We start from the raw sequence: 11,744 nt of genomic DNA on the forward strand, positions 1-11,744 counted from the left end.
AATACCTAATTCGCTAGGATCGATGGCTCTGATACCAACACTTGTCACACCCCAAACTACGGCCTAGGCGTGTGACCCAAATGTTGGTACCGTTTTTTGTAATTAAATCAGAGTTACGGGTTTGTACGGAAATATTAGCGTGGATTAAAATATTATATTTACATAATCAAAACACAGGATTTAAAAATACCCGTTAATGTTTACAAAATGATTAATTGTTTATCAAACCACCATTTACATATTTTAAAGTTAACAAAAGGATCTGATCCATCAGATCATCTACCGTCCACTTCGATTCTTAAAGCGGCTAACCTTCGTTACCTATAAAACGGTTTGAAAATACGTCAGCAACACATGATGGTGAATAAGCATACGCATTAAATATTTTTATTTACTTAATTACCCCTCGAGACATAACTTAGGTCCGGCCCATCGTGGCCTAGGAATAATCAAGTTAAAAACAAAAACACAATTACAAACTTAAGCTCTACTCGAAACCGCTCAGCAAACACCGCAGCGTTTGAGATTACTTAGCTACCATCTGTATACACATGATTACCCTCTCTCAGACGTAGCTTAGGTCCGGACCATCGTGGCAGAGGCATATAACCAGGTGTGGCGAGGTGTGCCCACCGTCTAACCACATATGTAAGGATCCAAACAAACGTACACGACAGCCTGAGGGCCAGCGATTACTTTTGTTTATAATGTTTTAGAGATACGTAATCTCATGTAATAAATTTATTTGACTTCATTAAACAAGTTATAAAAGTTGGGCGTATTCATCTTTTAAAGGATCAGCTTCACTTCACTGATCGATCTTTCTTTAGCTATCTTGGACCTATAGTACGAGTATAACATTTTGTTAATACCAAATCTTTAATCCGGCTTAAGACCTTTAGTCTCTTTTTATAATCTTTACTCGAATATATTTTCTTTATGAACTTTTAGTACAAAATACTTTTCTTTCTTTTACAAGTTTAAAACCTTTAGTTTAACTTGTTTACTTTTCTTAAACACTACGTTTCTTCTTCTAGAAGAAACGTATACTTTATTTCTTTTATTATTATTTTAAATCTATTTAAATAATAATTATACTTCATTCATAACAAAGACTAATATTCTTATCTTTATCTTTCTATTTTCTTTGTTTTATTTTCTTTTGTTTATTCTCGAAATATTGAGTATACCCTCGACTAGGGTCTAAGCCTTTTAATACTAGATTAATATTTTATTCGGACATTATCCCTACCTTGTTTGGCTTATTATCTTCTAGACTCTCAGACAGCACTTCGACGCTTGCACGTATATCGAGAATCTTGATTAACAACTCCTTGGCACGCAAATCGAGGCACGTCGGTGTTCAAAACTCGTCGGCACGCACTTCAAAGCGGGGCGTTGTCTTGTCTGGTTGTGGCACGTTCTTCAAGATAATGTCGTCGGTGTATTGCACGTACTTTGATGTCTTGACGATTTATGGCACAGATTACGAGGAAATCGGGCACACTTATCGAGGTAGAGTGAGAGTAATATTTTTAATGAGAGAAAGAGATAACTGGATTTGTGTGATGAGTGAGAGGGCTGGAGAACCCCCTTCTATAGGCTGAGTTTAGGACCCATCGCGATACGCAATGGTCCAAGAGATGGGTCGTCGTGTATCGCGACGTAGCCTAGATGAGTCACCAGTAGCTTTGCCACGTGGCTGTTGCAGTGCCACGTGTGGACACGTGGCGGGACACGTGTCTCGTGTCAGACCACGTCATCGTGATACGCGATGACGTTGGTTATTAAGCGATCACGTATCGCGATTGGACGATAAATTAGAATTTTCTTTTTAGTTTTTGGACTTTGAAACTTGGCATTTTTTATCCCAAAATTTCATGATGTTACAACCCACCACCACCGCTTGTCACTACCACCCATCGCCACCAACCATCACTCCCAGCTCCCGCTCATCACCACCACCACCACCATTACTGCTCACAGTCCACCGCCACCGTTTTTATTTTATTCCGGCTTTTTCAAACATACCAAACAACACAATATTGTTCATTTCATTCCCACAAGTAACCAGACATCTCAATGGAATTGCAATGACTCATTCCATTACCTCATCCATTCCATTCATTTGCTCATTCCATTCCATCATCTATTTCATTACCCCCATACCAAACAAACCCGTGTTGCAGCCTTTTTCTTGGACATTATCTTGGTGTCGTTTGTTGCTGTAGGAGTTGGTACACAACGAATTAGATATAGAAAATTAACTAAAAGGAGATAAAAGTATATATCTAATACATGTTTTCATGTATATTATGTACTTATTATTTGGAATAGCAATGGGTCGGATTTGGGACGGGTTTATGTATTCTCAAACCCATACCCGATTATTAAAGCCCATCCCAAACCCGCCGGGTATTTATCGGGTAATTACCCGTCGGATTTTTGGTTTCCTATCGGGTTTTGATAAATATCCATAAGGTATACCCAACCCAAACTGTCAAGATTCTATTGGGTTTTGATAAAATATAATCTTATGTAAGTTACTACCTAGCAAACAAGATAAAAATGAGCTGCAACTAGTTGACATTTAAGTATATACAACCTTGAAAATTAAATAACCTCAAATCGTTCATGTTTGGTAGTAGATTAATAAACTCAAATCGTTCATGAAAATGCACAAGGTAATGAGCATCAAGTATTCCATCTAGGCATCTTAACACTTGATGTTCAAAACAAATTATACAAAATTTCAAATAAATGATTCACAAATATATATACAAAATAAAGTTATGTCGTGTATAACGGGTATATAATCGGGTAAACGGGTCAGGTAATCAATATATTGCAAATCCCAAACCCACGAAAAATTTCTAAACTAATCTCTAACATGTCCCAAACCCTAATTGGTCTGGTATTACCTGTCCCATTTGTGTCGAGTTTCGGTTTTACCATCGAATTCGAGTTTCATTACAATCCCTACTTATTATTTAAATTTACTTTTTAGTTATTTTGTTTGTATCATCCAAGTTTTAAAAACTAGTTATAAATATATATTAAATTAGCATGTTGGTAGGAATAATATGTTATCTTTTCTTTTACGTTTTCACCCTTTATATTGTAAACAATATATGTTTTAACCCATTTATTTATCATTTAATTTAATTTCTCAAATAACTTGCGCTCGTTTGCTTAAAAAAATTTCTAAATACACAATTGTATTTAATTTTTTACTCGACATTCTGGTACAAAAATTATTGAAAACGGAGTTATATTAAAAAAAATAAAGTATTCTTTTATCATAGTCAATATGAGTGCTGGTACCGTAACATATCGTGATGAATCAAGCCGATTCCGATCGAAAATCAATATTATCCTAATCTTTTGCAAAATTCGTTTTTATGGTTTCCCAAAACTATGATAAATATTCTTGCTTTCGACATTCTTTTAAAAATTTTGTTAAAAACATAGTTATATTGAAAATAAGTTATTACTAATATTTATGGTTTCTGATCAATTTAAAACACGTGTCAATATCTTTTAACAAATCTCACAACTTTATTTATTTTCTGGATTTTCTATTCTATTACAATAGCTAGTTAGCTAGTGTTAGTGTCAGTACCGTAATAAACCGATATAAAGAAAAATAAAAAATAGTTTCCCAAGTTTGGGGGTAGTTTAGAGGTAGTGCAGAATAAGAATAAGAATAAGGTGGTGGTATATGATGGAGTCAAACAAAATGGCAGGCTTCTAGTTTATAGGAGGAGCAGGTTGAATTAGGGGTGAAGAAGGAGTTGAGGGAGATGCTGCCTGTTATTGTCTTCAAGGAGAGCTTTTCTGTTACTGATACCCTGTCAGTTTCTTTCTTTCGTCTTCCTCCATATTATTATTTGTTATTATCAACTGTTCAATGGGAAATTCGTTTATGCTGGTCGATTAACTAAATGAACAAACACAAACAAAGGCAATGTTGGTTCAGTTGTGTTCGTGAAGATTAGATAATGTGTTTCTTTTCGTTTATGTTTCTTCATTAATGACTTTTCTAATCTTATCCTAATCAAAATTATAAATAAACTATAAAATGTCATAATTTACTTGTGAATATGAATGTTAAAAGTAAAACACCAACACAAACTTGGTAGCCAGACCGAACTGTTGATATTGACCATTCTTTAGCTCGAGTCTCAACTAGCCAAATCAAATGAAACTTTGTGTTTTCTTTTTGTTTGTGTTCGTGAACCATTCAGGAACAAGTACATTTTCTTAATGAATGAACAGGAACAAGAATTTCCGTTCGGTTTTTGTTCATGAACAGTTCACTTGTCTGATAAAAGTTTAACGGACGAACATGAACAAGAATTGTTCGGTTCGGTTTGTTTACATCCCTAGTCATTATTATACATTGTGGATCTTTTATATGAAGCATTTGCACAATTGGAACTAATAACTTGCGGTTCAGTTTTTACAACCCTAGTCATTATTATACATTCTGGAGGATCCTTTATATGAAGCGTTTGCACAACTGGGAAAAAAAAACTTGCAGAAGTTTGGGGAAAATTGGGTGTCTGTGCATCAGCTTAAATGCCGATAGATATATAGCCTCTCATTAGTCTTTGTATCAAGTATTTTTAACAATATTATTTATATAATATGCAGATGTTCAGTATGCCTTGGGGACTACCAGGCAGAGGATAGGCTGCAACAGATACCGGCTTGCAAGCACGCGTTTCATGTGGAATGCATTGACAGCTGGCTTTCTACTCATACCACTTGTCCACTTTGCCGCCTCTCCCTTCTTGCTTCTTCTCCAACTGAACCGCAACCGACTAACGACGCTGTAACTACTGAACCTGAAAACAGTACGGGCACATCTATTCAGATTGAAAATTGTGGGCAGTCTTCGGTAGATCCTGTAAGGCAATGAACTCATAAATTGTTTTGATATAGAATATGAATCTTTTGTTGGGTTCGTAGGCCTTGTTGGCCCGGTTTATTATATGAAGTCAAAAGAGGAGACGGGTGTGGGCGGTCGGGCCCAAGCCCGGCCCGGTTTAGATTTCTTGCATAATAATTTACTAACCCTAGTTCAGTCTCTATATAAACAACATTATGTACTTGTAATCTTTTGTCACTCAATAAAGATATACCTAGTTGCCACCCGTGGACGTAGGTCAGTTTAGACCGAACCACGTTAAATCCTCGTGTTCGTTTATTGCTTTCGTGTCGTGTTCGGTTTCGTGTGTGCGTTTAATCCTAACAAGTGGTATCTAGAGCTTAGGTTCAGATCACGCGAAGAACACGTTGAACCAGCCGAGTCGCCGCCAAATCATCCAGCCGCCGCCACCCTACTGCGCTAGGGTTCCGCCGCCGCTGCTGCTCCGCTGCTACAGTACCGCCGCCGCTACAGTACCGCCGCCGCCGCTACAGTACCGCCGCCGCTGCTACAGTCCGCCGCCGCTGATTAGGGTTCCGCAGCTGCTGGTTCGTTTTTTCTGATCAGCTCCTGTGAAGCATAGTACGAGACATGAAAGTTTGAATCAAGATCCTATTTTTGTTGAAAAACAGTTGTCAAGTCAGAAGAATCGTTAAAGAAACGGATAACCAGTTGCCAACCGCGTTTGTCAGGTTTTATCGTTTCAGTTTAAAATTTCAGTTTCTGATTTACAGTTCGTATTTCCGCTGCGGTTTAAATAGGTTGATTTTTAACAGAGTTCAGTAGAACAGTCGTTAAGTTCAGGCTCGTGTTGCTGTGTCTGTCTCTGTTTTTTATCCAGTTTTTCGTTTTAGTCATTGTTATGGCAGAAGACGGAAAGTTTTCGATACAGAAGTTTGACGGACAGAAGTTCGGTTGGTGGAAGATGCAGATTGAGGCACTACTTTGTCAGAAAGACTTGGATGTAGTGTTTGAGGATGAAAAACCAGAAAAGTTGTCAGAAGCAGATTGGAAGAAGTTAGACAAGAAAGCTAGGGCTTGTATTACATTGTCGTTGTCGGAAGATGTGGCGTTTAACGTCATGAAAGAAACCACAGCCCGTGGTATGATGGACGCACTATCCAACATGTATGAGAAGCCTTCGGCAGCGAATAAGGTCTATCTTATCCGAGAGCTAGTGACAACAAGAATGAAAGAGGGTGGGTCAGTTACAACTCATATCAATAATCTTAATTCGATCTTGTCCCGCTTAGTGTCAGTTGACATTAAGTTTGATGATGAAGTTCAAGGCCTCTTGTTATTATCCTCTTTGCCCGACAGTTGGTCGCAAACAGTGACTGCAGTTTGTAGTTCGTCTACAAATATTACTTTCGATGGGATTCGAGATCTGATTCTGGGAGAAGATTCAAGACGCAGAAGTTCAGGTGAATCATCAGGCAATATGCTAGTCACAGAAGGTAGAGGTAGGGGAAAACAGCGAGGCAGTGGGAGCAGGAAGAGGAGTCAGTCTAAGACTCGTAAGGATATTGAATGTTGGGGTTGTAAAGAGAAAGGACACTTCAGGAATCAGTGTCCGAATGGTAAGAAAGAGGTGAACGTTACAGAAGACGACACAGATGACGGGGTCAGTAGTGATGAGGCTTTGGTTTGTAGTGTTGAGAGTAGCGTTGATGCTTGGGTGATGGATTCTGGTGCATCGTTTCATGCCACTCACTGTAGTGAAACGATGAAGAATCTTAAATTTGGGGATTTTGGAAAGGTTCGACTAGCGAATGATGATATTTTAGAGGTTACGGGTATGGGAGACGTTGATTTGATAACTTCAGCCGGTACTTCTTGGACTTTGAAAGACGTGAGGGTTATTCCAAGTTTGAAGAAACGTTTGATTTCAGTTGGGCAGTTGGATGACCAGGGGCACGATGTTAAGTTCGGGAATGGGCAGTGGAAAGTAGTCAAAGGGAATCTCGTTGTTGCTCGTGGCAAGAAAATGGGTTCGTTGTATATGGTCGATATGTCATCGAAAGGAGTGGATCCAGTTTTGGTGAAAGACAAAATCCGGTTCACAGAATCTCGTGGGCAGAAGAAGGTTCGTTTTGCAAGTAACAAACCCAGAGCCAAAGTGAAGATTCAGGATGAACGAGCTAGGAAGGTTAAATCAGTTGGGGGACATCGTGACAGTGGGAGCACAGGTCGTGTTTCAGTTACAGTTCCAGGTCGACAGTGGATTAAGAAAACCAGTATTCCAACTGTAAAAGTCTCTCCAATGAATTACTTGCTGAATATGGAGAGTGTTTGTTCTCAGGTTATCTCAGGATCCGGTAGTTCGTTACAGTGGGAGCCGGTAGGGACAGAGAACGGGTCAGGGGCAGTTTCAGCCATGACTGACGTGTTGGAGCTCCGGGGAGCTTCAACGGGCCTTCAGGTTAATTGATGAGAAGGCGGTGGCAACTAGAAGAAGTTTAATGTTCAGATTACAGAAGTACAATCAGGAGTGCAGACGAGAGTACTCAAGGCCTCCGAGTGGGAGATTGTTGGGTTCGTAGGCCTTGTTGGCCCGGTTTATTATATGAAGTCAAAAGAGGAGACGGGTGTGGGCGGTCGGGCCCAAGCCCGGCCCGGTTTAGATTTCTTGCATAATAATTTACTAACCCTAGTTCAGTCTCTATATAAACAACATTATGTACTTGTAATCTTTTGTCACTCAATAAAGATATACCTAGTTGCCACCCGTGGACGTTGGTCAGTTTAGACCGAACCACGTTAAATCCTCGTGTTCGTTTATTGCTTTCGTGTCGTGTTCGGTTTCGTGTGTGCGTTTAATCCTAACATCTTTGAATAAATAGTAGTTAAGGTTATTGGGCTTACAACAAGTCCGGATATACTCACGTGTATTATGTAAATTTTGGTTTTCCTCGTTTAAATACGTATCCATTTGGATAATGATTTATCTGGTTTTGGTGGAGATTAATCAGAAAGGATGGAAATATCACACAAGAAAGTATATTGTTGGAAATGGGAATGTAAATAGGTAAAAAGACAATAAGGGTGTAAACGAGCCAAGCTGAGTCCAGGCTCGTCTAAGTTCGAGACTGGCTTGTTTAATTTACCAGAGCTCGAGCTCGGCTCGTTAATAGATTTTCAAGCTCTTGCTCAACTCGTTTACTTTTTTATCAAATATTTGGTTGTTATGTGTGTGTATATTTATAGTTTTTTATGTATAACAAAATATATATTATTTCTTTATATTTATTCTCATTTTGTATATAGTAATATTTATTTTGTAGTTATTATGATACTATATTTATAGGCCCACAAGTTCAGTTAATCTTGGTATGTGAATTGTGAAGCTTGGGCTTGAGCTCATTTATTAGATGAACTCCATCCTGAGGTTGCTTAAGCTCGAGTGCTCAACCCGTTCAAGTTAATCTTGAATGGTTAGGTTCATTTACACAACTGGAAAAACAAAAACAAGAAACACAAGGTTTATGATGTTTTGTTTGTGTGTAAGCTGCACTTAGTGTTGGTGACATCGGCTATACCAATGAGTGGCATGCTATGTTTCGTTTAAACTGGGATACCGGACTTGTAACCGTTGGTGTCCAATTGTTATGGGAGTTGATTTGTACACCAAGACAATTATTCTAAACCAATGTTTTTAGAACTGGACAGTCATCGAAGAGGTTGCTTTACCAATTCACTGGTTAGATTAGATTTAAGAACTGAATATTAAGACTGTAAATATATCTAATACAAAACGAAATATGGGATTGATTAATCTTATATAAGATAGAAAACCAAATATCGTTTGTGATATAGTATCTAGCATAAGCTTCAAAGTTAACAATAAACAATGATTAGTCCTATATAAACACCTGATAAATCCTATATAAGATAGAAAACCTAAATACCACTTATAATTTAGTATCTAGCGTAAGTTTCGAAGGTAAGTATAAATACATGATTAGTTCTATATAAGATATATAACCAAAATATAATGTGGTGATAGGAGTGGAACGAGAAGACAATGATCATGGTCATATGTGATGGAGTTAGTGGTAGGGATGAGATCGGTATCGTACCCTTACCGAAATTAGTAAATCTAGGTACCCGTATATGTACCGAATATTATAGTACGGGTATGAGTACAAGTACTTTAGGTACGGTACTCACTCAAGTACCACTTGTTCTTTTTAAAAAAAAATCTCTAATAAACTTGGTATTGATATCGGTATGGTACCGACAATCAATTATCTATAATACTAAAACCACAATTTCAAAAATGAGAAAATTGTGGAGCCGCGCGTTTGATGGTGGTTGTTACTAGTTACTGACATACAGAAGAAGAAGAAGAAGAAAAGAAGATAATTAGGGTTTGATTGGTTTAATTAGAATTGTTATTGAGTACCTAATATTTTGATTATTAATGGTTTTGAAAAACTCGCTTGAAGTCTTGAGGATATCTCAATAAAAACACGTCTAGAGTTATGAGTTTTGAAAATCCCAATAAAAATCCCCTACATATTCCAAACGGGTACTAGGTACCCGTAATGCATGTACATGTACTGTACTCGTACCGAATAGACGGGTACTGAACGAGTACGGGTATTCAGGAAAAAACTCTCATCCCTAGTTAGTGGCCCTAATTAGTGGTGGTAAATAATGCAAGTGGTACTTTGTGGTAATTGTCAACAACGGTGATGGTCGTGGCAACCATTGAGTAACATAATATCGACTAAATTAGTTAAAGAAAAAATGATAATAATTAAACTTCTACATATGAAATCGTCTAAAAAAAATCCACTCATTTACCCATAGCGAAAATACCAAAATCCCCAGCAAAGCAAATGCTTATAAGAAAAAAATAATAATAAATATGTCCAAATCTTTAAATACTATTAAAGCAATACATTCTTTCACATGACATTCTACTAGCTTGTCCACCTATGCCTCCAACTCACCATATTTCCATTCTAAAAGTCTCTCTAATGATATCACGTGTCATATTAGCCACAAACCTAAAATACTAACCCACTCCATTTATCATAACCCACAACCAATGCAACCAGTCATTTTTCTCCCTAACCTCTTCACGAACATACTAACCCTAATACCGCCGCTCATATTCAACTCTAATTCCGGCGGTCATATTCCGACTTCTACGTTATTCACCATCAATTTTTTAATCTACCATGTTATTCTTCACTTCCATAAGTGGACAGGTCTCCGATCGTTTGGATTCCGTTCAATTCACCGTTTGTCAGAGGAGATGTTGTAAGGTTTTTTTCCTCAATTGATGATTCTTATAACAGATCTATTCTCCGAAGAATATAATAAAGGTAATTAAAAATCCATACTTGCGCACATTGGTTTAATAGTATAGTAAGATCCGATGAATATATTCCGGCCACTTTGTTTTGTTATCATATCCGATTAATATATTCCGGCCACTTTGTTATAAGCATATTTTTATGTTTAATAAGATTTTCCGGTGAATTTGTTATTTTTTTGTTTAGTGAATATTCAGAATTGAATTTCCGTCCAAATTCTTAATTGTTTTCCGGCCAATTTTTTATTGTTTTGTTTGTCCAATTTTAAAATTTTCCGGCCAGTTTTTTATTGTTTTGTTTGTCCAGTTCTAAAATTCCGTCTACTTTATGTTTTTTATTTCTGTCCAATTTTTTAATTTTTTTCTTTACTAAATATTAAGAAACATAATTTACGTCCAATTTTTTATATTTTCTCGTCCAATTTTGATTCAGTACTCTTTAATATTTTATTGGATTATAATCTTTAATCTTTAATTTAATATTCCTTAAATATTAATTATAAAATTACTAATTTTTTATTAACATTTACTTAAATATACTAAATTTACTAAACTAAATATAATATTGATTTTTAAAATTAAAATACATATTAAATTATAATATTCACCTTCCACATATAATTTATTCTAGAGTTTAATAAATATATTAATGTACATAACTGATTCCATTATTAATTAACCTTTTGACTATAATATGAAATTCAAATTCAAATTATTATTGACTATATTTAAAGGTTTGACTAAATTAACTTTTTTTTTCCTTCGAACGGTTAACTTTTATAAACACAAACACAGACAAAAACCCCACGGGAGCCCCCACAACCCGGAGGACAGCTGCAAAAAGAAAAGGAGTTACATAAAATCGAAATTACACCAACTCAACCAATCTAAAGCTCTTTGTTTACACCTATACTTATACCAAAGGAAGCCATTTGCCTTAATATCCCCTATGATCTCTTTCAAATTAATCTCCTTTCCTTCAAAAACTTTTTCGTTTCTTGCCTTCCAAAGTCTCCAACAAGTGATTATGATAATTCCATGGAACACCTCTTTTTTATTAGCTCCAAGGTTAATATTCTTATGAAGCTCTAAAAGGTCTCTGACCGAGAAACCAAAAATAGGCGGAACCTTGCACCAACGACTTATATGGTCCCACACCACCGAAACAGCTCCACACCCAGTCAAAATATGTTCCGCTGTCTCCTCACCCATATCACATAAAGGGCACACAATATCATTCACCCGGATATTCCTTCGAATGAGGGCTCTTCGGGTTGGAATTCTATCCATTTCCGCTCTCCACGCGTGAATATTGCACTTGTTCGGAACCCATTTACTCCACTTCATTATGTAATTATTTCCATAATTTTTATCTCTCATGTTTAACCTTTTAACCGAACTCACAGAGAACACACCATCTTTTTCCGCTAACCATTCCCACCGTTCTGGCCCATTAACCCATACTGCTGCATTCATAAGTTGAAT

General features: G+C 36.8%; 1 protein-coding gene across 1 annotated transcript; it reads left to right on the forward strand.

Moving 5' to 3' along the window:
* The first annotated feature begins 3,803 nt into the window (after positions 1-3,803).
* LOC143580554 (E3 ubiquitin-protein ligase ATL59-like) lies at positions 3,804-4,924 on the forward strand. Its single transcript, XM_077063546.1, has 2 exons — positions 3,804-3,853; positions 4,657-4,924. The coding sequence occupies exons 1-2, from the start codon at positions 3,804-3,806 to the stop codon at positions 4,922-4,924; spliced, it is 318 nt and encodes a 105-aa protein (XP_076919661.1).
* The last annotated feature ends 6,820 nt before the right edge of the window (positions 4,925-11,744 follow it).

This window comes from Bidens hawaiensis, unplaced genomic scaffold (genome assembly GCF_021521415.1).
Source record: "Bidens hawaiensis isolate Kalapana, Puna unplaced genomic scaffold, B.hawaiensis_p1.1 tig00030522_1, whole genome shotgun sequence".
Taxonomy (NCBI): domain Eukaryota; kingdom Viridiplantae; phylum Streptophyta; class Magnoliopsida; order Asterales; family Asteraceae; genus Bidens; species Bidens hawaiensis.

Bases quoted from the DNA above. Each gene is read 5' to 3' on its own strand.
- LOC143580554 (XM_077063546.1), top strand. From the start codon at position 3,804: ATGCTGCCTGTTATTGTCTTCAAGGAGAGCTTTTCTGTTACTGATACC. The intron at 3,854-4,656 runs GTCAGTTTCTTT...TATAATATGCAG, and splicing joins TTTTCTGTTACTGATACCCT to ATGTTCAGTATGCCTTGGGG.